The 27481-nt window shown below is 42.5% G+C and overlaps 1 protein-coding gene across 11 annotated transcripts in view; it reads left to right on the forward strand.

Moving 5' to 3' along the window:
• The window catches only part of ZNF143 (zinc finger protein 143), a 64191-nt gene extending 39441 nt beyond the window's left edge, over positions 1-24750 (forward strand). For all 11 annotated transcript variants that reach the window (XM_055094091.2, XM_055094092.2, XM_034932125.3 and 8 more), the window contains 5 exons: positions 5109-5336; positions 8932-9080; positions 12682-12843; positions 21696-21842; positions 23991-24750. In XM_055094091.2, the coding sequence (XP_054950066.1) occupies positions 5109-5336; positions 8932-9080; positions 12682-12843; positions 21696-21842; positions 23991-24074 (770 nt within the window). In that variant the 3' untranslated portion in view covers positions 24075-24750. The remainder of the gene's footprint in view (positions 1-5108; positions 5337-8931; positions 9081-12681; positions 12844-21695; positions 21843-23990) is intronic.
• Positions 24751-27481: the final 2731 nt, after the last annotated feature.

The following is a 27481-nucleotide window of genomic DNA, read 5'->3' on the forward strand; positions in this document are numbered from 1 at the left end:
CCAGTTTTTCCACATCCCAGCTAACAGTTGCTATTATCCCAGCTAACAGTTGTTATTATCTGTCTTTTTTTATTATAGCCATCTTAGTAGGTGTGAATTGGTATCTCATTCCGACTTCTGATTTGCATTTTTCTGATGGCTAATGATGTGAAGCTTTTTTTTTTTTTTTTTTTTTTGAGACGGAGTCACGCTCTGTCTCGCCCAGGCTGGAGTGTAGTGGTGTGATCTCAGCTCACTGCAGCCTCCGCCTGCCGGGTTCAAGCGATTGATTGATCTTGTTTCAGCCTCCTGAGTAGCTGGGACTACAGGTGTGTGCCACCACACCCACCTAATTTTTGTATTTTTAGTAGAGACAGGGTTTCACCATGTTGGCCAGGCCGGTCTCAAACTTCTGACCTCAGGTGATTCACCTGCCTTGGCCTCCCAAAGTGGTGGGATCACAGGCATGAGCCACCACGCCTGGCCTTTTTTTTTTTTTTTTTTTTTTTTTGAGACGGAGTCTTGCTGTGTCATTCAGGCTGGAGTGCAGTGGCGTAATCTTGGCCTGCTGCAACCTCCCCCTCCCAGGTTCAAGCAATTCTTCTGCCTCACCCCCACAAGTAGCTGGGATTACAGACACCTGCCACCACACCCAGCTAATTTTTGTATTTTTAATAGAGATAGGGTTTCACCATGTTGGCCAGGCTAGTCTCAAACTCCTGACCTTGTGATCCTCCCACCTCAGCCTCCCAAAGTGCTGGGATTACAGGTGTGAGCCACCACACCTGGCCAAAGCATCTTTTTATGTATTTATTAGCCATGTGTATATCTTCTTTGGAGAAATGTCTATTCAAATCCTTTGCCCATTTTTAAAATTGGGTTGTGTCTTTATTACTGAGTTGTATAACTTTAATTCAAGAGACTTGAATCCAAGTCTCTTATTAGATATATGAGTTACAGATATTTTCTTCCATTCTGTGGCTGGTTTTTTTATTCTCTTGATGATATTTGCAGTATAGAAGCTTTTAATTTTAATGCTCCATTTTGTGGATGTATTTTTGGTGGGTGAGAATGGAAAGGCAAATGTGAGTGTAAGGCAGGATATGCATTAGTTTTATAAGAAAAGTTTTAATATATTGTTTTATTACTGGTATTAAGAGTAAACTTGTGTTAATTCAAAATTAAAAGACTTTTTTTCTTTTTTCTTTTTCTTTTCTTTTTTTTTTTTGAGACAGCGTCTCGCTCTGTCACCCAGGCTGGAGTGCAATGGCGTGATCTCAGCTCACTGCAACCTCCACCTCCCGGGTTCAAGTGATTATCCTGCCTCAGCCTCCTGAGTAGCTGGGACTACAGGCACCCGCCACCACGCCCAGCTAATTTTTATACTTTTAATAGAGACGGGGTTTCACCATGTTGGCCAGGACAGTCTCAATCTTTTGACCTTGTGATCCACCCACCTTGGCCTCCCAAAGTGCTGGGATTACAGGTGTGAGGCACCACGCCCAGCCTCTTTTTTTTTTTTTTAAGATGGAGTCACGCCCTGTCACCCAGGCTGGAGTGCAATGGCACGATCTAGGCTCACTGCAACCTCCGCCTCCTGGGTTCAAGTGATTCTCCTGCCTCAGCCTCCTGAGTAGCTGGGACTACAGGTGCATACCACCACGCCCAGCTAATTTTTGTATTTTTAGTAGAGACAGGGTTTCACCATGTTGGCCAGCATGGTCTCCATCTCCTGACATTGTGATCCACCCACCTTGGCCTCCCAAAGTGCTAGGATTACAGGCGTGAGCCACCATGCCTGGCCAAAAGCCTTTTTTTTTGAGACGGAGTCTCGCTCTGTCGCTCAGGCTGGAGTGCAGTGTCGTGACCTCAGCTCACTGCGACCTCTGCCTCCTGGGTTCAAGTGATTCTCCTGCCTCAGCCTCCCGAGTAGCTGGGATTACAGGCGCATGTCACCACGCTGAGCTAATTTTTGTATTTTTAGTAGAGACAGGGTTTCACCATGTTGGCCCAGCTGATCTTGAACTCCTGACCTCAGGCGAGCCACCACGCCCAGCCCTGATATGCAATTTTTGTGTGCTATACATAAACATGTACCTACGAATGAGTTCACTTACTGTTAAATAATTATGGTGAGGCGTGGTGGCTCACACCTGTAATCCCAGCACTTGGGGGAGGTCAAGGCGAGCAGATCACTTGAGGTCAGGGTTTCGTGACCAGCCTGGCCAACATGGTGAAACCCTGTCTCTACCAAAAAATACAAAAATTAGGCCTGGTGGTGGGCACCTGTAATCCCAGCTACTTGGGAGACTGAGGCAGGAGAGTTGCTTGAACCTGGGAGGTGGAGGTTGTAGTGAGTCAAGATCATGCCACTGCACTCCAGCCTGGGCGACTGAGTGAGACTCTGTATCAAAAAAAAAAGAAAAGGAAAAGATAATTCATCTTTTAAGTGCTTCTTATTAAAATATATGTGCTTAAGTGCCTTTTTGTAATATTTGGAGAAAATGACTGGGGCTTTTAGGATGGGCTGGGAAAACATTATTTTTCCCATTTAAATTAATGGAATATAGATAGAGCTTGGTGCAGTAGTAGCTCATGCCTGTAATCCCAGCACTTTGGGAAGCCAAGGTGGGTGGATCACTTGAGGTCAGGAGTTCAAAACCAGCCTGGCCAACATGGCGAAACCACTTCTCTACCAAAAAATACAAAAGTTAGCTGGGTGTGGTGGCAGCTGCCTATAATCCCAGCTACTCAGGAGGCTGAGGCAGGATAATCACTTGAATCCGGGAGGTGGAGGTTGCAGTGAGTCGAGATCACACCGTTGCACTCCAGCATGGGTGACAGAGCGAGACTCCGTCTCAAAAAGAAAAGAAAAAAGCAATGGAATACAGACTAATTATCTGAAAGCTAGCCATTCAACACATTTTATGGGCAAATTAGCATTCAATAAGAGAGATGCCTACATTAAGTTTGGCCATACTGATGTCTTTGGAACATTTAGGTAGAGCAGTGCTCTCAAATGAGTCTGCATATTGGATGTAGCTCTTTAAAATAGACTGATTGCCCAGATCCTGTCTGCAAAGATTCTGACATAATTGTACTGGGGTGAGGCCCAGGCATCAGGGTGTATTAAAAGCTCCCCAGGTCTTTTAGTAGACTGAGAATAATTGAAGTAGTGAGAGTATGCAGTTATAAATGTTGGTCTGACCTAAGAGGTGGGTCTGGGCTGGAAGAAAAGATTGGCTAATGATCAGGTAACTGCTACAATAACTGGTCACAATATCTAGTAGAGTAAAGATTCAGACCTGTGAAATGCAGTCCTTTTTTCTTTTTTTTTTTCTTTGCAAGGCTCGTCAGATGACCCAGGTGAGGCTATGTAACTAGCCAGTAAGGAAGCTCAAAAGCTCAATCCAAATCCGTTCGCCTCTTGGCTGTGGTTTGGTGCCACCTAGTGGCAGTTTCTGTTCTAGCCTAAATATCAATTGGGCTGATTTTTCCAAGTTGAAATTGGCTGCCCTTTCTCTTGCCCTCACCACATCTCAGCAACCATCCACCAAAATAAGAACATTAACCTGCCTGCTTTGGGAATGGGAACTGGGCAGAGGACAGGAAGCAATCGCCAATTACTTTATGTGTAAGACTTATGTTACGGTACATTAGTGTGGTATCTTATTTTTGGGTGGGTTTACTGTGTTTAGAACCACTGCGAAAGTTGCAGTTACCCAAGGAATGTGTCGAATGAGAATAAACCAGGACATGCATATGTATACACACTTTCATATGTACATTTTAAAAATCTGAGTTCACACCAATACCTCCAATTCCATTTCACCACAGGGTTCTTTTTGTTTTTCTTCCCCCATTCCATATTTGTATTCTCCTTTTTCCACAGCTGGAGCCCTTCCAGCAGCATTTGAAATATTTACTCATTTGCTCAGTCTTTTATTCCATCTAAAATAGTTTCAGAATCCCTTCACCCATACCACTACAGTAAACAAGCCTACTACAAATGAGCTGAATATTTGTTTGCAATTCTTCCCCTCACTCTCACCACTGAGCCCAAGACTGAGGGCATAAGTCAAATACTCTGTAAATGAGATACTTTAATTAATTTATTTGTTCCCCCCCCAGCCCCTTCAGTGTAGTTAAAAGTATTCATTTAAACAATTAGGTTAATTTGTTCCAGTTTGCTTTCAGTTTTAGGTCCGTACACCACCACATGTTAGCACTGTCTAGATATTTTGTGATATTAAGTAATTATTATTAATTTTGTTTACATATTTTTTAAACTGGGACCCATCTTTTAGGTATACAGTCTGAAAGAAAAAGAATGTTACCTGCAACTGTTTCGGAATAATCCTGGTCGGGAAGAAGGGGGAAATGGGTAGTAAATATAAGAAACAATATTGGTCATGAATTGATAGTTGAAGCTGGATGATTGGTACTTGGGGTACTGTTTCTCTGTACTTTTGTGTATATTTGAAATTTTCTGTAGTAAAAAGTTCTAAAAATATATGTACTGCCTATAATGTTCTCAAGCTGTTTCATGCGACAAAAATTATTTACTTCCCTATGTATTGCCTGCTTGCTATTAGTGAATACTCAGTAGCTTTTGATTGGATGTAAGAAGTCAGGTTAAGTTAAATGAAACATGTTTGTCCTTTTAGATGTATTGACATATCTAACTAGGTTTAATAGACTTCTAAAGAAAATCCTTTTTTATTATCTTTATAAAATTCTTAGGAAGCTGCGTAAGTTACGATAATAGCATTTATTATTATTAATAGAGTATAACTAACAGTATCTAGATTATCTAATTATGGGAAACAAATTACAGTTTCATTAAAGTTAGAGTTAAACTGGGCAACATCTCCATCCTTTTCTCATTCCTTGAGATTAAGGAGAACCTGGTGTTGATGCATGGAGACAGCGCTAAGGATCATACTACCCTTTGAGTCAAGTCAAAACCATGGTTAGGGAATCTTTTCTTGTGTGCTGCCTCATGGTGGGATGAGGAGGGATTTGGCAATTCTTTATTTTTAGAGGTATTTTACCCCCTAGGGGGGAAGTATGGAATGATTTTGCTTACATATGTAGAAGTTGAACTTTTTTTTGGTGTTGCTCTTTAGGAGAAAAGCCATATGTTTGTACAGTTCCTGGGTGTGACAAAAGGTTTACAGAATATTCCAGTTTGTACAAACATCATGTTGTCCACACTCATTCCAAACCTTACAACTGTAACCACTGTGGGAAGACATACAAGCAGATCTCCACGCTGGCCATGCACAAACGGACAGCCCACAACGACACTGAGCCCATCGAGGAGGAGCAGGAAGCCTTCTTTGAGCCGCCCCCAGGTGAGAGTTTTGTCTACTGTATTTTGTTTCTGAGTTTGAGAATCAACAGTTATGAACATAATTTATGATTCATAGCATTTTCTGAAATCATAATGTGTCGTTCGTGTAATCACATAAACATAATTTACAGCTGCAGTAAGTGCTATTGAAGAAAAGTATGTGGTGCTCTGGGATGTATAGAAGGGAATGTTAGTTTGGGAGGTCAAGGAAGGGATTTTTGGAGAGATATAGAGGTTGAATAGGGATTAACTGGGTGAAGAAGCAGAGGTTGCTGGGAAGTGAAGCAGGAAGCAAAGGCAAGAGAATGTTCCAAATAGAGAGAATGGCACATGCAGAAAGCCAGGAGGCTGGAGAGACCAAAGTAAATTGGAGGTACTGAATGAAGCCTGGCCAGTAGGGCAGTTCTGCCTGGGAAGGTGATATGAAACAAGGCTGGAGAGCGAGGCAGGGGCAGCCAGCCCGTTTGGGTCCATTAAGCATGTTGGTCTTAATCGTAACGCTAGAGAAGTACTCCCAAATAACTCTTCATTGATTCAGGTGCTATTAAGTATGTTATTGTAAGAGACAAAATTATTTGTTTCAGTAAACCCTTGGAAAAATATTTTAGAGAATTACATTGAATTATTTCAGGTAAATAAGCATAGGTAAGTAGGTAAAAGGAAGTAGGTTTTTCTAAAACACAAAACAAAGCAAGTTGTCTTACAGTTTCATTGAGTACCTCCTAAATGAAGTAAATTTGAAAATTAAGAGAAGACATCTTTTTTCATTTTTAACAACTTATATTGAAGCATTGAAAAAACATTTAGGTGGAAAAAGTTTGTTGGAGAATAAGGGAAAGAACAGGTCATCTGCTCAGATGATTCCTTGTAGTCCTGATTTGTCTTTTCAGGTATTTGTTAGGTGGTGGTAGGTTAATGGCAATTCCATCAGTCTTCATGGTGCTTATTTTCTAGCCAGAACACTGTAAGTGTGCATGGTTAAATATTACATCAATTGGGGAGATACTGGTCAAAGAGTACACTTTCAGTTAGGAGGAATAAGTTCTGGAGATCTGCACAGCATGTGACTACAGTTAATAACAATGTACTGTATATTTGACAATTGCTAAGAGAAAGGAAGTAAATAAGAAGATCCTACAACAACTGCTGAGTCTTTTCAGTTAGAAAGCAGGCTTTAATGATATCAGACTTAAGTTTGCAAGACTCTTTTTCTAAGCTTCCTCAAGTCTCTTCCTTAAATGTTGATATTTCAGGTTATCAGAAGTTCCTATATTCTTTTTTTTTTTTTTTTTTTTTTTTGAGATGGAGTCTCGCTCTGTCACCCAGGCTGGAGTGCAGTGGTGCGATCTCGGCTCACTGCGAGCTTCGCCTCCCGGGTTCATTCCATTCTCCTGCCTCAGCCTCCCGAGTAGCTAGGACTACAGGCGCCCACCACCATGCCTGGCTAATTTTTTGTATTTTTAATAGAGACGGGGTTTCACCGTGTTAGCCAGGATGGTCTCGATCTCCTGACCTAGTGATCCGCCCACCTCGGCCTCCCAAAGTGCTGGGATTACAGGCGTGAGCCACCGCACCCAGCCCGGAAGTTCCTATATTCTAGAAAATAGTCTATAATATAATAATATACATTTTATTTAAAAACAAAACTAAACTAAGATTGTTTTTCCAAGAATAGGGATGGATTTCTGTTTTCTCTCACATGATCCACTGGGTTTTGTAACCTGTTGGAATAATGATATATAAATAGCTGTGGAACAGAACAAAAAGGAATGAAGTAATGTCTGTCATGGAAATTACACGTTGATGACTGTAGCCATATGAGTGCATGGATTAACCACTGACTTGAGAAGTACTCTTAGATTAGCATATTATGTCCTTTGAGGGGGAAACTTTTTTTTTGCTCTCTTTCTGACTTCATGGGAGGTAGAAAGTGATGAAAGACGAGAGGGACCAGGAATCTTCCTGGTTGACAATTATAGTAGTAATGGATTGTTGAAATTGCTGTTTACTTACTGGTTCTTTATGAAATAAAGAAGTGATGGAGGTTCCTTTTATGTCACTAAATTGTTAACCATACCTCAGATAATATGCCATACATTGTCTTTACACAGTGAGGTCATTGTGTACTGATGGTTTGCAATCAATCAGTTGTGCTAAAGACCAAGTTTAGTATCAGTGGGTGTGTTTGCAAACCATTCTGACTTTGTGGTTAATGTTTATGAAAATGAAAATAGTCTTAACCACTTTTAACAGCTTCTTTTTTTTTTTTTTTTTTTTGAGACGGAGTTTCGCCCTTGTTGCCCAGGCTGGAGTGCAATGGTGCCATCTCGGCTCACCACAAGCCCTGCCTCCTGGGTTCAAGTGATTCTCCTGCCTCAGCCTCCTGAGTAGCTGGTATTACAGGCATGCTCCACCAGGCCCGGCTAATTTTGTATTTTTGTTTGTTTGTTTGTTTTTGTTTTTGAGACAGAGTCTCGCTCTGTCGCCCAGGCTGGAGTGCAGTGGTGCGATCTCGGCTCACTGCAAGCTCCGCCTCCTAGGTTCACACCATTCTCCTGCCTCAGCCCCCTGAGTAGCTGGGACTACAGGCGCCTGCCACCATGCCCGGCTATTTTTTTTTTGTATTTTTAGTAGAAATGGGTTTCACCGTGTTAGCCAGGATGGTCTCGATCTTCTGACCTCATGATCTGCCCGCCTTGGCCTCCCAAAGTGCTGGGATTACAGGTGTGAGCCACCGTACCCGGCCTTGGTTTTGTATTTTTAATAGAGACGTGGTTTCTCCATGTTGGTCAGACTGGTCGCAAACTCCCAACCTCAGGTGATCTGCCCACCTTGGCTTCCCAAAGTACCGGGATTACAGGTGTGAGCCACTGTGCCTGGCCTTTAACAGCTTTTTTTTTTTTTTTTTTTTTTTTTTGAGACGGAGTCTTGCTCTGTCGCCCAGCCTGGAGTGCAGTGGCGTGATCTCGGCTCACTGCAACCTCTGCCTCCCGGGTTCATGCCATTCTCCTGCCTCAGCCTCCCGAGCAGCTGGGACTACAGGCGCCCACCACCCTGACCAGCTAATTTTTTGTATTTTTAGTAGAGACGGGGTTTCACTGTGTTAGCCAGGATGGTCTCGATCTCCTGACCTCGTGATCCACCCACCTCGGCCTCCCAAAGTCCTGGGATTACAGGCATGAGCCACCGCGCCTGGCTTAACAGCCTTTTAAGTGAATGCGAGAATTTAGTGCATACTTGCTGTATTTGAAGGGTTATTTGCTAGTCTTCCTGTACAATTCCTCCCCTCTCCGCCCCTAATACACATACAGTATCAAGTAATTACTCCAACTAAGAGAATAAAACAGGTCCCTAAAAATCAGAACACTTAAATTTGATGCAGAAAGATTTTTTGTTTGGTCTGCTTTGATGTAGTTTGCCTTTGCAAAAGTGGAGGTGGAGGAATTGGAAGGAGGTCCTGGAAGCCATTTTCGTGACTTAGAATATAATACATGTACATTTTAATTTATGTAATTTTCTCTTTAATATTTAAAATGTCCTATTTTCTAAACAAATTGGTTGGTTGGTCAAATAAATGATTCATTTGTTTTAAACAGGTCAAGGTGAAGATGTTCTTAAAGGGTCCCAGATTACGTATGTTACAGGTGTAGAAGGGGACGACGTTGTTTCTACACAAGTAGCCACAGTAACCCAATCTGGACTGAGTCAGCAAGTTACACTCATATCCCAAGATGGGACTCAGCATGTAAGTATCCACCAAAAGCCAAACAAATTAAATCTTTCTGTGAACCTGGGCTTGAAAGGCAGGCTGGGTCCCCATTGAGGAAAGCTTTGAAATGTCAGGGCACAAAGTTTGGAAACCCTGAGGTTTTTCAGTAGTCTGCTTACAGAGACTATGTGCAGAGAGATTAGGAGAGAGAGAAGGTTTGTGACTGTAGAATCCAAATGGTATTCTTGGTGTAGCTCAAAGGTGAGATGATAAAGGTCAGCCACAGAGAGGCTGAGGGCTTCAAAAGTACTGGATCCATGTGAAACACAGATCAGAAAAGGGATAGGGTTTGGTGGCTGATTAGATCCAGGAGGTGAGATTGAGAAAACAGAGATTTGGCTGGGGTGATCAGCATATGATGGCACCATTAAGAGATCAGGAATCATGAGAGTTCACTCAACTAGCCTCACAGAGTCGGTAGAATAGGTATCTTGATTTCCCCCAGGAAAAGCACAGTGTAATGGTTGTTCTCTGTTAGCCAAACTTGTTGTTATTTTCTAGATGTCACTAGCCTAAAATAATTCCACCTTGATTCCATTTTTAAGCTCTAGCAAAGGCTGTCTTAATACCTGGTGGAAATATGCGCAATGTGCTTCTTTACCCTTCTATGTCTGCCTCTTTCATGGAGAACGCTCTCCTTACCCATCTCTCAGAGTTTAATGATTAATCTGCCCTGTTTTGATACTCAGGATTAGAAAATACAAAGCTCTTACACCTTCTCATTTATCTTCTTCCTCACTTTGACATCACTAATTTCACACTATACTCTTTGTCCTCTGACTAGTATGCAAGATTATTAACCAAGTTTTAATTCTGCATCAGCCTTAACACTTTTTCTTGAATTAGATCATCACACACAGAGGTCCTCTGGAGGTTGTTTTATATAACCTCCCTGTTCCCTATACAGGAAAAATTCCCACTATAGCAGGTCTGAAATAGCCACTACTGAGAAACCCCCAGTGATTAAGCAATTTCTGTCTTAGGCAATCTGGGTCCAGGCGCGGAGGCTTACGCCTATAATCACAGCACTTTGAGAGGCCAGAGCGGGTGGATCACTTGAGATCAGGAGTTTGAGACCAGCCTGGCCAATGTGGTGAAACCCCATCTCTACTAAAAATACAAAAATTAGCTGGTGTGGTGGCGCTCTCGTGTAGTTCCACCTACTAGGTAGGCTGAGGCGGGAGGATCACTTGCACCCAGGAGGCAGGGTAAGACAACACTGTGCCACTACACTCCGGCCTGGACATTAGAGTGAGACTCTGTCTCAGAATAAATAAATAAATACATACATTTTAAAAAGAGGCAATCTGTTCCATAGTTGGATAATTCTAGTGTTTGTTTGTGTGGTTTTAGAGATGGTCCCACTCTGTTGCCCAGGACAAAGTGCAGTGGCACAATCATAGCTCAAAGGACTACAGGTGTGTACCACCACACCTGGCTAATTAAAAAAACATGTTTTTTTCAGAGGTGAGGTCTCACTGTGTTATCCAGGCTGGTCTTGAACTCCTGGCCTCAGGTGATCCTCCTGCGTCAGCCTCCCAGAGTGCTGGGATTTCAGGCATAAGCCGCCATAATTCTACTATTTATCAGGCCAGAACCCACCCTTGTATCATCCTCTCATGGCTCCTCTCCGACCATACAGAATAAGTCTTATCCTTCTTCATATATTCCAAAACAACTATCTTTCCCATCCCAATGTTGTGCTTTCTCTACACTTAACCTTCTCATTTCCTTCAGGAGTTAGATTTCCATTCCATTCCTTTCATCAGTCAAATGATAGACATTTATAGAGCACCTACCCCATGCCAGACATTTTGGTCAGTGGACTTAGTGTTGGAATCACAGGAAGGGCAGTATCACAGTCTAGTAGGAGAGAGACCCTTTTAGAATGAATAATTTTTCATAATGAGGTGTATATAATTGAGAGATACAGAAAGTGCTGTGGCACCCTGCAGGAGAGAGTAAATTTTTCTTCCTAAAGTAATCTTGCAGATCCTAATAAGAGAATGGGTGTTCAGTTGGGTCTTGAAGGATTTTCATGAACTCACCAGAGAGTGAAGGGAAGAGCAAAGTCATAAAAATACAAGAGAATATGACACTTTCTGGGACTGCAAATGACTAGTTGTGGCTGGAGTGTCAGTTGCTAGTTTAAAAGCAGTGGAAGATGAGCCTGGGGAAGTTGGTAAAGGCCAGGTCATGAAAGGTCAGGAATGCTATGTAAGAAGTCTGGGCTGGGCACGGTGGCCCATGCCTGTAATCCCAGCACTTTGAGAGGCCAAGGCAGGCGGATCACCTGAGGTCAGGAGTTTGAGACCAGCCTGACCAACATGGAGAAACCCCATCTCTACTAAAAATACAAAATTAGCCGGGTGTGGTGGTGCATGCCTGTAATCCCAGCTACTCGGGAGGCTGAGGCAGGAGAATTGCTTGAATCCAGGAAGCGGAGGTTGCGGTGAGCCGAGATCATGCCATTGCACTCCAGCCTGGGCAACAGAGTGAAACTCCTCAAAAAAAAAAAAAAGTCTGAACTATAGGTGATGGGCAGTCACGGGATTTCAGCAGCAGAGAGCATAATAAGATTTTGTTTTGTTTTGTTTTAGAAAGATGTCAACATAGAGGATGGTTAGGGAAGGGTTAGACTGGATACCTGGAGAGAAGTTGGATTCTCGTAGAAATTCAGATGGGAGAAAAATAAGGATCTAAATTAGCAACAGGAATGGAGAGGAGGAAATGCAATTAAGAAATACTGTATTGCCGGGTGTGGTGGCTCATGCCTGTAATCCCAGCACTTTGGGAGGCCAAGGTGGGCGGATCACAAGGTCAGGAGATCGAGACTGGCTCGTCTAACACGGTGAAACCTCCTCTCTACTAAAAATACCAAAAAAAAATTAGCTGGGCGTGGTGGCGGGTGCCTGTAGTCCCAGCTACTTGGGAGGCTGAGGCAGGACAGTGGCATGAACCCGGGAGGCGGAGCTTGCAGTAAGCAGAGATTGCGCCACTGCACTCCATCCTGGGCAACAGAGCGAGACTCTGTCTCAAAAAAAAAAAAAAAGGAAAAGAAAAGAAATACTGTATTGCCGGGCACAGTGGCTCACACCTGTAATCCCAGCACTTTTGGGAGGCTGAAGTGGTAGGATCACTTGAGGCCAGGAGTCTGAGACCAGCCTGGGCAACATGTTGAGACCCCATGTCTACAAAAAAAATTACAAATAATCAGTCGGGAGCAATGGGTCATGCCTATAGTCACAGCTACTTAAGAGGATGAGGCTAGAGGATCACTTGAACCCAGGAGTTTTAGACTGCAGTGATTTATGATTGCATCACTGCACTCCAGCCTGGGCAACAGAGTGAGGCCTTGTCTCCAAAAATAATAATAATAAAAAATAATAAAAATATAAGAATTGTTAAAAGAAATATTGTATTGATTTTTCTGATGACTGAATGAGTTTATTTCATTCTAAAAGGCTTATTTACATCCACAGGGCAAACTTATACAAGCATTAGTCCCAGTCCTTATGGAAGATTGTCAGCTATAACAAGAAACATTGACTGCTTTGTAAAATTCACTGTATTGCAGGTCAACATATCTCAAGCTGACATGCAGGCCATTGGCAACACCATCACAATGGTAACGCAGGATGGCACGCCCATCACAGTCCCCGCCCATGATGCAGTCATCTCCTCAGCAGGAACACACTCTGTTGCTATGGTTACTGCTGAGGGTACAGAAGGGCAACAGGTAATTACTTTTTTCTGTTATGTCAATCAATACATATATCAGTACCAAAACTGTTACATAGATATGCAATGTGGTACAACAGTTAAGCACACAAACTTGGGAGTGACTAATATTTTGCAACTTCTTAGCTACTTAACCCTCAGAGCCTGTTTTTCCTCATATGTAAAGTAGGGTGCTAGTTGCATGTACCCCATAAGGTTGATATAAGGATTGATTGAGATAATGTATATAAGGTACTCAGCCCACATATATATTAAGTGTTCAGTAGTGGTAGCTATTCCTATTATCATCATTATCAGATACTTAGGAAATACTTGCAAAATTTACTATTTAATTTTTTGAATATGTCATATATTCATATGGTTTAAAACTAAAAAAATATATACAGGTGTGTAATGAAAAGTCTTCATCCCACCCCTGCCTTCATCAACTTGTTCTTGCCTCCACAGATAATCAACTTTTATCAGTTTTTTGTGTATTCTTCCAGTCATTAAGCATATACAAACAAATACAAATAAGTAAATAGTCATCTCCCCCTACCTTTTTTGTTAACTAGCCCACAGCTAACATAATAGCTCTCTTCTGGTTTTTGAGACAGGCTGGAGTGCAGCGGCACGATCATGGCTCACTGCAGCCTCAACCTCCCAGGCTCAAACAATCCTCCCACCTCAGCCTCCCGAGTAGCTGAGACTACAGGTGTGCACCACCATGCCTGGCTAATTTTTATTTTTTATTTTTATTTTTTGTAGAGAAAGAGTCTCACTATGTTGCCCAGGCCTTGGCCTCCCAAAGTGCTGGGATTACAGGCATGAGCCACCATGCCCAGCCTCCATTTTTTTTTTAATGATAGTAAACTAGTCTGTTCTGCATCTTGTTGTTGTCTTTTAAACTTAACATCTTCAAAATCTTTCTGTTTCATTATATAGAGAACTTCCTCATTCTGTTTTTTTTTTAAGCTGCATTGTATTCCACTGTATGGATGTGCCGCAATTAAAGTCTTTTGCTATTTCAAACAACACATAACCTTGTGCACATGTGATTTTGCATATATATGTGTGAGTAGATATGCTAGATAAATTCCTAGAGCAGGATTGCTGGTGCAAAGATACATGTATTCGTAATTGTGATCAGTGTTGCCAAACTTCCCTTCTAGGGTTGTGCCAGTCTCCATTCTTACCTGCAGGGTTTGATAGTGCCTCTTCTCCTTCAGCATAGTCACCATGATAGTATCAAACTTTTGAATTTTTGCCAATCTGATGTATTTTTCGTAGTTTTAATTTTCATTTCCCTTAAAATAAATAATGTAATATATTTAAAAACTGTTCTTGTACTGTGCTAAAGGCCAATGTTGAGTCTCACTCTTGAAAAAAGAATGAAGTTGGTGGTCTCATACACCCTGAAATGCAAAACTCAGAATCATAAAGCCTCTAGAAGACAAGAGAGGCAAATACTTCTGCAACCTTAAAGATTACTTGGACCGTATTCAAAATGTACTAACAATGAAAGAAAAAAACTGATAATTGGACTTAATCAAAATTAATTCTGCTCACCAAAAGACACTGTTAAGAAAAAGATCAGACAACCCCCAGACTGAGGAAAAGATATTCACACCATATACACACACTATATTGAATATAAGTCTAAAAACGGACTGTATTGAGAATGTGCAACAAACTTCTACAAATCAACAATGAAAAGATGAACAACCATTAAAAATGAGCCAAAAAAGTGTTTTAAAATGTACAGATCATTCCGTTGCTCATTGAACAGACCTCCCACAAAAGATACATAACTCAAAAAGTGCACATCTTTTATCATCAAAGAAATGCAAATTAACATCACAATGAGAGAGCATTTCAAACCCAAGAAGATGGCTAAAATCAAAGACTAACAAAACCAAATGTTGATTTCTCCTAAGAAACTAGTGGGGAAACAACCACCACCACCACCTCCAAATGTTGGCAAAGATGCGGAGCAACTAGAATATTCATATACTGCTAGTGGGAATGTAAAATGATGTAAATGGCCAATAAGCACATGAAAAGATGTTCAACATCATTAGTCATTAAGAAAATGCAGGCTGGGTGCGGTGGCTCACGCCTGTAATCCCAGCACTTTGGGAGGCCGAGGTGGGTGGATCACCTGAGGTCAGGAATTCAAGACCAGCGTGGCCAAACATGGTGAAACCCCGTCTCTAATAAAAATACAAAAACATTAGCCAGGCGTGGTGGCAGGGCGCCTGTAATCACAGCTACTCAGGAGGCTGAGGCAGGAGAATCGCTTGAACCCAGGAGGCAGAGGTTGCAGTCAGCCGAGATTGCACCACTGCACTCCAGCCTGGGCAAAAAGAGTGAGACTCCGTCTTAAAGAAAAAAAAAAAAAGCTTCTGGTTATTTTCATAGGAAACAAATTTTTGTATTAACGGTTTAAGCTGTTTTAAGCTGCTTGTTACATATTGCCAAATTATTTTTCAGAAAGGTTTAATAATCATGTTATGGATCTAAAAGCTTTCTTTTTCACTGTACTCTTGCATTGAGGATTTTTTAAAATATTTACAGAATTAACAAGAAAAAGTTAAATTCTGTTTATTTTCATTTGACCACTGGTGAAGTTAAACCTGTTTTTCATATTTGCCTGCAATCTGGTTTTTTCTTAATTGAGGTAAAATTTACATAACAATGAAATGCACAGATCTTAAATTTACAATTCAATGAGTTATGTTAAATATGCACCCATATAACTAACATCCTAAACAAAATGTAGAACATTTCTATCACGCTAGAAAGTTACCTTGTGATTCCTTTATAGTCAGTACTCACTCTCCTTAGGCAAAAACTGTTGTGATTGAATTAGTTTTGCCTTTTTTTTTTGAGACAGAGCCTCACTCTGTCACCCTGGCTGGAGTGCAGTGGCATGTTCTCAGCTCACTGCAACCTCCCGCGCCTGGCTAATTTTTTTGTATTTTTAGTAGAGATGGGGTTTTAGCATGTTGGCCATGCTGGTCTCGAACTCCTGACCTCAAGTGATCTGCCCGCCTCGGCCTCCTAAAGTGCTAGGATTACAGGCGTGAGCCACCGCACCCAGCTTAGTTTTGCCTATTCTTGAACATTACATGAATGGAACCACAGTATGAACTCTTTTGTGTCTGGGTTTTTCTACTTAACATTTTGGATATTTATTCACATTGTTGGCATGTAATAACAGTTCATTCTTTTTTATTGCTGAGCAGTGTTCTATTGTAAGAATATACCACAACTTGTTGATATATTCTCCCCTTGGTGAACATTTGAAATGCTTCCAGTTTTTGACTATTATGAATAAGATGGCAGTAAAAGTATGTTTGTAGACATATACTCTCATTTGTCTTGGATAAATACCTATTTGTGGAATTGCTGGGTCATAGAATAGAGGCATATTTACCTTTCTATGATAGTACCAAACAATTCTCCAAAGTGGCTGGGCCATCATACATTCCCACTAGCAATGTCTAAGAGTTACATTTGTTCAGTGCTGCTTCTTGTGGTTAAAACGTTTTTAAAAAATAGGCTGGGCGCAGTGGCTCACACCTGTAATCCCAGCACTTTGGGAGGCCAAGGTCGGAGGATTGCTTGAGCCCAGGATTTTAAAACCAACCTGGGCAATGTAGCAAGACACTGTTTCCACCAATTTTTTTTTTTTTTTTTTTTTTGAGACGGAATCTCCCTCTGTCGCCCAGACTGTAGTGCAGTGGCCCAATCTCGGCTCACTGCAACTTCCGCCTTCCGGGTTCAAGTGATTCTCCTGCCTCGGCCTCCTGAGTAGCAGGATTACAGGCACCCACCAGCATGCCCAGCTAATTTGTGTATTTTTAGTAGAGACGGGGTTTCACCATGTTGGTCAGGCTGGTCTCCAACTCCTGACCTCAGGTGATCCACCCGCCTCGGCTTCCCAAAGTGCTGAGCCACTGTGCCTGTCCAATTTTTTTTTTTTTTTTTAAATTAGCAAAGCATGGCAGCATATGCCTGTAGTCCCAGCTACTCTTGAAGCTGAAGTGGGAGGATCACTTAGCCCAGGAGGTTGAGGCTTTGGTGAGCCATGTTCATTGTACTACAGCCTGGATGACAGAGCAAAACCCTGTTTTCTAAAAAAAATAAAAAAGAGGCCAGGCACAGTGGCTCATGCCTGTAATCCCAGGAATTTGGGAGGCTGAGGCAGGTGGATCACAAGGTCAGGAGTTCGAGACCAGCCTGGCCAGCATGGTGAAACCCTGGCTCTACTAAAAATACAAAAAATTAGCATGGTGTGGTGTGCACCTGTAGTCCCAGCTACTCAGGAGGCTGAGGCAGGAGAATTGCTTGAACCCCGTAGGTGGAGGTTGCAGTGAGCTGAGATCGCACCATTGCACTCCAGCCTGAGTGACAGCGAGACTCCGTCTCAAAAAAATAAAAAATAAAAAAGTTCTGTTTGTTTCATATTATCACCAACATTTGGAGTTGTTTTAAAGTTTTAGCCATTCTACTGGATGTTAAGTGGTCTATCATTGTGGTTTTAATTTACATATAAAAAAGCTAATATATCACTTGGTTATGATGTATTTTTGTATTTTGCTGGATTCAATTAGCTAATATTTTTTAAAGACGATTTTTTAGAGCAGTTATAGGTCACCACAAAATTGAGAGGTAGGTACAGAGACTTCCCTTACACTCCCTGCCCCCACACATACATAGCCTCCTGCATAATGAACACCCCCACCAGAGGAACACGTTTGTTACTGTTGTTGAAACCTACACGTACACATCACAATCACCCAGAGTCCATCATTTACATCAGGATTCACTGTTAGTGTTGTACATTCTATGAGTTTGGACAAACGTATAATGACATACATCTATCAATAGAGGATCATACTCTATTAGAGTATTTTTACTGCCCTTAAAATCCTCTGTGACAGTTTGCTAATATCTTGTTAAGGATTTTGGTGTCAATGTTTATGAACCATATTGATCTATAATTTATTATGAAATTATAAGAAAAAGTTTCATCTCCTGTTTCAATATCAGGGTTAGGCTTGCCTCATAAAACAAGTTGGGAAGTGTTCTCTTCTGTACTATTTTCTGATAGTTGTGTAAGATTGGTATTATTTCTCCATAAAAGCTTGATAGAGTTAATTAGGACACCACCATCTATGCCCAGAGTTTTCTTTTTGGGGAGGTTTTTTTTTGTTTTTTTTTGTTGTTGTTGTTGTTTTTTACTATGGATTCAAGTTTTTAAGTGGATTTATACTATTCAAGTTATCTATGTTTTTTTGTATCCATTTTGCTAAGTTTTGTTTTTGTTAGTTTGTCTGTTTCATCTAAGTTTTCATATTTATTGATATAAAGGTGTTCATACTATTTCCTTATTATCCCTTTAATATACATAGGATCTGGGGGCCGGGTGCGGTGGCTCATGCCTGTAATCCCAGCACTTTGGGAGGCTGAGGCAGGTGGATCACCTGAGGTCAGGAGTTCAAGACCAACCCAGGGCAACATGGTGAAACCCCATCTCTACTAAAAATACAAAATTAGCCAGGTGTGGTGGCGCATGCCAGTAGTCCCAGCTACTCAGGAGGCTGAGGTGGGAGGATCATTTGAGCCCAGGAGGCAGAGGTTGCAGTGAACTGAGATAGCACAGCTACACTACAGCCTGGGCGACAGAGGGAGACCCTGTCTCAAAAAAAAAAAAAAAGTCAGTGGAAGGTAAAGCAATTCTTAGAGGAAAACTTCTTTTAAATGCTTGTGTTGGGAAAAAAAGGTTTAAATTCAATGATCTTAGTTTCTACCTTAAGAAAAATTCTAAAAAGTAAATGGAAGGAAATAAGGATTGGGCGCAGTGGCTCACACCTGTAATCTCAGCACTTTGGGAGGCTGAGGCAAGTGTTCCCGAGTAGCTGGGACCCAGGCTGGCCTCAAACTCCTGGGCTTAAGGGATCCCTCAGCCTCAGCCTCCCAAGAAGCTAGGACTGCAGGTACAAGCCACTGCTTCTGGAAAAAAAAAAAAATTTAAATTGTCTACTGCCCTTCTGGAACTCTAGTTATATGTATATTAACTTGGTGTTGTCTTACAAGTTGCTGGGAATCTATTTGGCTTTTTTGTTTTTTGTTTTTTTGAGACAGTTTTCGCTTTTGTTGCCCAGGCCGGAGTGCAATGGCATGATCTCGGCTCACTGCAACCTCCGCCTCCCGGGTTCAAGCGATTCTCCTGCCTCAGCCTCCCAAGTAGCTGGGATTACAAGCACCGGCCACCACGCCTGGCTAATTTTTGTAATTTTAGTAGAGACCGGGTCTCACCATGTTGGTCAGGCTGGTCTCGAACTGCTGACCTCAGGTGATCCACCCGCCTTGGCCTCTCAAAGTGTTGGGATTACAGGTGTGAGCCACCACACCTGGCCTATTTGGGGTTTTTAACAATCTTTCTCAAGGTTCTTCAGATGGAGAATGTATATTAATTTGTGTTTGACCTGGTTCTCCTCCCTCAGCCTCCCGAGTAGCTGGGACTACAGGCACCCACCACCATGCCCAGCTAATTTTTTGTATTTTTTTTTTTAGTAGAGGTGGGGTTTCACCATGTTGGCCAGGCTGATCTCGAACTCCTGACCTCAGGTGATCCGCCCACCTCGGCCTCCCAAAGTGCTAGGATTACAAGCGTGAGCCATCATGCCTGGCTAAGCAATTGTAATTTTAAAATTGCATTCTGGACCTTGTGGATGACACATTATAGAGATTCTGAATTTTGTTATCTTTCTCTGGAGAATATTGATTTTTTTTTCTATTAGCTAGTTAAATTACGTGTTGTGGCTGGGTTTTGTACTTTGTTAAGGCAGGTCTGTTTCAGTGTTGCTATTAGGTCTTAGGGTGAATATTTAGTCCTGGGACGTAATCTTACCTCCTAACTTGGTAAGATTGAAACTTCAAATTCCGTCTCTCTTTGGTGAGTTGCACTGAAAGCTCTCCTTAGTTTCTCAGCCTTCTAGATGCTGCTTTGCCAGTCTTGTTGGAATGTTGTTGGAAACCGGAAATATTTGTGTTGAGGGGTCTTAAGGATTTGAGGCCGGGCGCGGTGGCTCACGCCTGTAATCCCAGCACTTTGGGAGGCCGAGGCGGGCGGATCACGAGGTCAGGAGATCGAGACCATCCTGGCTAACACGGTGAAACCCCGTCTCTACTAAAAAATACAAAAAATTAGCTGGGCGTGATGGCGGGCGCCTGTAGTCCCAGCTACTTGGGAGGCTGAGGCAGGAGAATGGCGTGAACCCGGGAGGCGGAGCTTGCAGTGAGCCAAGACGGCGCCACTGCACTCCAGCCTGGGCGACAAAGTGAGACTCCGTCTCAAAAAATATATAATAATAATAATAATAATAATTCTGGCTGGGCGCGGGGGCTCACGTCTGTAATCCCAGCGCTTTGGGAGGCCGAGGCGGGTGGATCACCTGAGGTCAGGAGTTCGAGACCAGCCTGACCAACTTGGGGAAACCCTGTTTCTACTAAAAATACAAAAATTAGCCGAGTGAGGTGCCGCATGCCTGTAATCCCAGCTACTCGGGAGGCTGAGGCAGAAGAATCGCTTGAACCTGGGAGGCAGAGTTTGCAGTGAGCTGAGATCAAGCCATTGCATTCCAGCTTGGGCGACAGAGCGAGACTACCTCAAAAAAAAAAAAAAAAGGATTTGAGGACAGTTTATACAAAGATTTGGGGGCTTCCCACTCAAATTCTTTGCTTTCTGGGCTATTCTTCTCTGTACTGCTATTCTGGCAGCCCTGGACTCCGTTATCTTTAACCTTAAGTTGCCCCAGGCTGCTCAAACTGGGTAGTGCCCTCAGTGTGAAATCTATTTAAACACAGATATAACACAGTGTGACTCCCTTCTTTTGAGAATCCCCTCTAGTTTATTCCTGCTTTTCATTGCTCCTCAAAGCCTTCATATAGTTGCTTTTTCATATTTTTGTCAAGGGTTTATAATTGTTATCTGCAGGAAGGTTAGCCCAATATAAGCTACTTAGACATTGCTGGAATGAAATCTGTTTTTCTTATAGAATTAGGGAACATTACTGGGATTGATCCAAGCTAAATATCTATTAGCTTAAAATGTAGCATTTTTAGTGGATGAATAGCCAAGTAAAACAGCAGTTTTCATTTTTAATCTATTCTTTCTCTGAATTTGGCTGAGTAAAATTTTAGAATATCATCTAACAGAAATAGTTAATTGCCATTTTCCATGTTATCTGCATTTTTTTTTAAAGTTGTACTTGTGGTATAAGAGCCACAAAAGCCCTTTTAATCCTCCTGGCTAGATGCTGCAAGAGGAGTATGGGAAGATTCCATGGAGTCTAAAATGGGAAATGAGTATGAGATGAGACGCTGTTTGTCAGTAATACCACTGGTCCTTCCAGTTTTCCTAGTTAAATGGAAATCTAATTTTAAATACAACAAGTAAAGAGGAAAAAAATCATTTATTTTCTCCTATGAGCCAATCTCAGGAAAAAAAATGGACATTTGAGGTGCAAATTAGTCCACATACATAACTTCCCAAGCAGTCACTTAGGGGTAATAGAATCTAGGTACAGCCGCATCTCCCTGGCTAATGGGGCCTGGCATAGCAGATCCATTTCTCCAGTGTTCTCTACCCTATTTTGCCGTTGGCTCACTTCATAACCTTAGATAATGAGCCTCAACTTCCTCAAATAAACCTCCTTTCAATATAGGCTTTGACAAGTCTATGGTCAGAGGAGTTTTTCCTTTTCAATTTGAAGAAATCCATTGTATTAAGTGGACTTTAACCTATTTAAATCGCAGGTTTAATTCTTCATGTGTGTGGTTTGTTTTGTTTTGCTTAAGGTTGCAATTGTAGCTCAAGACTTGGCAGCATTCCATACTGCCTCATCAGAAATGGGGCACCAGCAGCATAGCCATCACTTAGTAACCACAGAAACCAGACCTCTGACCTTAGTAGCAACATCCAATGGCACCCAGATTGCAGTTCAGGTGAGTACCAAGGCATACTGTCCTCAGTCGACAGCAGTGCTGCTCATAGCTTTCAACTTTGTACACTGTGCTTCGTGTATAACCTTTACAGGAGGCAAGGTGTAGAATAATCTCTATCACCTAGCCTACTTTAAGGAAATCGGTGTATTTGAGGTGGACTCAAAGAGACCAGCACTTTGTTCTCTACCCATCTTTGCATATTCTAGGGGAATTTATAGCAAGAAAAAAAACCTTCAGGTATATATCCCTGTGTGCACCCACCCAGGCATCTTTACTCTCAGAATAAAAGTCTAATTAGGCAGGGGTCTATAAAGCACTTAAGAGCTACTCCTTAGAGAAAAACCTAGTGGAAACACAAATCCTAAATAAGTCCTCTGAGAATCCTTGCACAGCCCCCATTTTAAAGTGGGGAATGTCAGAAGACTTAGAAGGAATCATTCTCTGGGAAGCAGAGAATTTAGAATCTTAGGTGCAGCCGGGCATGGTCGCTCATCCCTATAATCCTAGCACTTTGAGAGGCTGAGACAGGTAGGTAGCTTGAGCTTAGGAGTTAGAGACCAGCCTGGGCAACATGGTGAAAACCGTCACTACAAAAAGCACAAAAATTAGCTGGGTGTGGTGACGGCTGCCTGTAGTGCCCAGCTACTTGGGGGGTGCTGAGGCAGGAGGATTACTTGTACCCAGGAGATTTGAGGCTGCAGTGAGCCAAGATTGTGCCACTGCACTCCCGCCTGGGTAACAAATGAGACCCCATCTCAAAAAATAAGAGACCAGCCCAGGCAACATGACGAAACCCCATCTCTACAAAAATACAAAAATTAGCCAGGTGTGGTGGTGTGCACCTGTAGTCCCAGCTACTCAGGTGGCTGAGGTGGAAGGATCACTTGAGCAAGGGAGGTTGAGGCTGCAGTGAGCCAAGATCGCACCACTGTACTCCAGCCTGGGCAACAGAGCGAGACCCTGTCTCAAAAAAAAAATTAGAATGTAAAGTAAAATAGAACCCTAGGGGCTAGGTGCAGATTACCTGTCCTTAGGGAGATTTTTTTTCCGCCCACGTGTTTACTTGATAAAGAGTTAGAGCACACTCCAGGAAATGTCAGCTGTTGGCTTTATGTAGTTTATGGATATAGAAGCTAAAGGCTCAAGAAGCTCTCTTTTGTTGGCTGAGGTAAGCATCTTTTGTCTCTTGCATGTATGATTTTTTTTTTTTTTTTTTTTTTAGTTTTTATTTATGTAAAAATAAATAGAGATGGGGTCTCACTATGTTGCTCAGGCTGGTCTTGAACTCCTGGGCTCAAGTGATCCTCCTGCCTCAGCCTCCCAAAGTGCTACGATTATAGTCATGAGCCACCATGGCCGGACTGTATGAAGATTTTATCAAAATCCCAAGTAAATTGCAGGCCAGGCACGGCAGGCTGGGAGTACAGGTGCACGCTGCCATGCCCAGCTAATTTTTGTTTTTTGAGACGGAGTCTTGCTCTGTCACCCAGGCTGGAGTGCAGTGGCGCCATCTTGGCTCACTGCAAGCTCCGCCTCCTGGGTTCATGCCATTCTCCTCCCTCAGCCTCCCCAGTAGCTGGGACTACAGGCGCCCATCACCACTCCCAGCTAATTTTTTTTGTATTTTTTAGTAGAAATGAAATGGGGTTAGCCCTGTGTTAGCCAGGATGGTCTCAATCTCCTGACCTCGTGATCTGCCCGCCTCAGCCTCCCGAAGTGCTGGGATTACAGGCGTGAGCCACCACGCCCAGCCAATTTTTGTATTTTTTTAGTAGAGATGGGGGGTTTTGCCATGTTGCTCAGGCTGGTCTCGAACTCCTGGGCTCAAGCAATCTGCCTGCCTCCACCTCCCAAAGTGTTGGGATTACAGGCATGGGCCACCATGCCCCGCTGAGACCTCATCATATCACCAGGCCTGGCTGCACATAGGATTTGAAATTCAAAAAAGAAAAAGAAATTGCATTGCATTATTCTCCCCTGCAGGAAATTGTTTTGTTCTCTTAATGATTGAGTTAGCAGTAGTATTTTAACAATCCCAAGTGTCATAATTACAGAGAGAAGTTTCACTTCTGGCATATAACATTTCTTTGGCATTTTCTTGACTGTGGCTTTTGAATTGTTAGCGTTTGATGTGTGTTCCTGTTTCAGCTTGGAGAACAGCCATCTCTGGAAGAAGCCATCAGAATAGCGTCTAGAATCCAACAAGGAGAAACGCCAGGGTTGGATGATTAATCCTCAGAACAATGGAGCAATAAAGGAGAAGGAGTCTTTCATCTTCTGGCAGCAGAAATCCATGAAGCCCGGGCCCAGGAAAATTAGAAGTTTTCCATTCCTGATACACTGTACACATTTTTATGCAAGAGTGGAGAACATTTTATTCTTGACACTTTTGTGTATATAACCCTTGGAATAGATTCTCAGAGTGATTCATTGTGTACAAGGAAGTATGAAATTAGGGCAATACAGTAAATTTTCATGTTACTCTTTTATCAGATCACAAACTCCTAGAGTCTACATGCAAGACTAGTAAAGTCTTATGGAGACTTATGATGGATTTTTAACTTCCCGTGGAAAAAAAAATAAAGGCTGTATCTAAAATATCAAAGGTTCTATATGTCACACAATCGTAATTCCAAAAGCCATTATGGATAATAAAGGGTGTAAAGCCTTCAGATATTTCCCCAGTTAGTAGAGTGCCTGCGGTTTTTGTTCTACTATATGCTTGTCCATTTCTATTTGTATCTCATGGTTTGCAGACTATTTGAATAATTTATAGTTTCCCATCCCTGTTAAAAACCAGCTCTTCAAGCTGAAATGCTAATTATATTGGCATTACATTGAATTATGTACAAAATTATAAAATTTGGTTATTTAAAATTAAAAAGTCAAATCCAGTGGTTTTGTTAAAGATTTTGCTTAGTATTCAATTTTTATTACTGTTTTTTAAAAATAATGAATTATCAAAGTTTAACCACAGGCTGGTGCCCGGGATAACAGTACTGTAATTGGAAATGGCTTTACTCTGAAAATTAGGTTAGTGGGTTGGTGTAAATTATTTATTTTTGCTTATGTACTTTTGTTTTAAAGCTTATTTACCCCAAAGTTTATTATTAATTTTGAATACAGCAATTTTTAAAATGTTACTTTTATATTTATTTATCAAATTGGTGGGGGGGCGGGTGGGGGGAAATGGTGCAGAAAATATCGCAAATGTAATGGAATGTAACCTAATACACATATTGAAAGGATGTTGTATATCAAGTACAGAGTAAGTGCTTTTCCATATATTTTTATATATTCACAACAATTTTGTGAGACATATGGGATTTACTACCTCCGTTTTTTACATGAGGAAACCAAGAGTCCAGGAGGGAGGCTGACTGTCGTACCAGCCCTCACAGCTATGGAGAGGCAGGACCAACACGAGAACCCAGACTTTCTGGCTCCAAGTCTAGTGTGTTTTCACTGCACCACAGTTACCTCCTCAAATGCTCATTTGTGGCAGAGATGATCAAGATGAACTTTGGTGATTTCTGATTGCCTAATGAATTGAGCAGTATAAAAACCATTTTCTAATGCTGGAAAATCAGCGTTCACCAAGGTCAAAAAAAAAAAAAAAAAGATGGTGTGTTCTGCAGCAGCCCCTCCTGCACTGTCATTCAGCGAGCTTTATTTGCAGAGAGCTGAAATGTGGCTTTTTCATTTCAAGCTTTACAGTAGAAAGGGGAAAACATTGTGCTGTTGTATTTTACATAAATGTTATCTTTGATCAGGTTCTATGATCTTGCTAAAAAGGATGGTGACTTACTTGAAATAGGAAGCCCTTCAGGGTTGGGCAGAACTTTTCCTGCAGAACCCTTTACAGATGCATAACATTAGCAAAAGCCCTAGTCAACCACCGATCGAGTCTTCATTCTTGACAGAGACACAGGCCCACACAGAACTCCCCCCGGAAGCCCACTGAGGCTCAGAAAGGGGCTGTTGGGCTGGGATAGAAGACCAGAATCTGCAAAACCGCAGGCAGGGTGGCGCCCAGCCTCCCAGTGCTGGTCCTGGCTGCTGGCCAGGAGCTCCTCCCCACTGGGCCCAGCCAGGCTGCTGTACTTCCCAGGACCAAAAACCAAGCTGTCAGCCTCCCATGGCCCCTTAGATCTGACTTTGCTCAAATTCCGGGGTGTTTCTCATTACTCCCAGCACCTTTGCCAGTTGGATTGGGCAGGGCCTAACCTGGACTGTTTTGGTTAGCCTGATTATCCCTCAGCTCAAAAGAAAATGACTTCTGGCACCCAGAGAAAAGGGCCTAGGGTCGCTGCTAGTTTAACCTGACCTGCCTTCTTGGGAATGGGGCCTCAGGAGCCTGGCGAGGTGGCCTGTTTCCTCCAGGGGAAGGGTCAGTTGGTGTGCTGAGAATTGCTAGGAAAGCTGCTATAGGGGCTCTTCACAGTGCAGGACACGGAAACGTCCAAGGTTGAAAAATCCCAAAAAGACACTTGAAATAAGAGTAAACGCTAGCAAACAGAACCAGGTGGGGCATAACCCTCTGGAATTTGACCCAAACAGTGCTCAAGGAAAACCTCTCCGTCCAAAAAAACCACCCTGCTTTGCCCCAGACAAAGCTTGAGGCCACTACAAAGAAAATGTGCCCCAGTCTGAACTCACAAGAACTTAGAGTTAAGGGAGGGACGAGGCTTTCTTAATTCTCTAGAGGTGACAGCTGCCCAGAGAGCCAGATCTCTCCTTCCCCTCCTACCCACCCCCAGGCCTTCAGGACAAACTAGCTTTGTACAGTGTCTCTTGCTTGCTGCTTGCCTTCTCGTGTGACAGCCCTGGGGCTAGGTAAGCAACTTGGGGAAACTGTGGACTCAGTGCTGAAACTGACTGGACTCCATTTATCAACCCAAGGAGTTTACCGTCCAGTATTTCCTGGCTCAGATAAGATTATAGACTAGTCAACTATTGGTAGACCTCAGCAGCGAGCGAGGAGTGGGATGTGAAAAAGAAGGGGGCAGAGCTGAAGTCTAGTGTCGAAGAGGAAAAGGGAGCGTGTTGGAAGGGGAGAAAATCTGCCTCAGCCTCCTGCATGATAAGCACTTTCTGTACCTAGGTTTCCTTCAGGGATGACGATTTCAAGGAATACTCCAGCCAAATACTCTCCTTCTGCCTGAGGGACAGGACACGCCTGCATGGGCATGTGATCAGTACAGTTTGAACAAGAAACTGCACTCAGAAGGGCCCTGGATTTGGGGTTTAATGGACTGTGGTTGCAGTCTTGAAATTCTTTTTGTTTATTTATTTTTGAGACAGGGTCTTGCTCTGTCACCTAGGCTTGAGTGCAATGGCGTGGTCAGGGCTCACTGCAACCTCCTCCTGGGCCCCAGCTATCCTCTCACTTCAGCCTCCCAAGTAGCTGGGACCACAGGTGCTCACCACCATGCCCAGCTAATTTTCGTATTTTTGGTAGAGATAGGGTTTCACCATGTTGACCAAGCTGTTCTCAAACTCTTGAGCTCAAGTGATCCACCTCCCAAAGTACCGGAATTACAGGCATGAACCACTGCGCCCGCCCGGCTGCGGTCTTGATGTCTATCTTTGTGTGTGTTTTGTAAATGAAGTCTCATGCATCAACAAAGCATGTGCTG

This window comes from Pan paniscus, chromosome 9, assembly GCF_029289425.2.
Source record: "Pan paniscus chromosome 9, NHGRI_mPanPan1-v2.0_pri, whole genome shotgun sequence".
Taxonomy (NCBI): domain Eukaryota; kingdom Metazoa; phylum Chordata; class Mammalia; order Primates; family Hominidae; genus Pan; species Pan paniscus.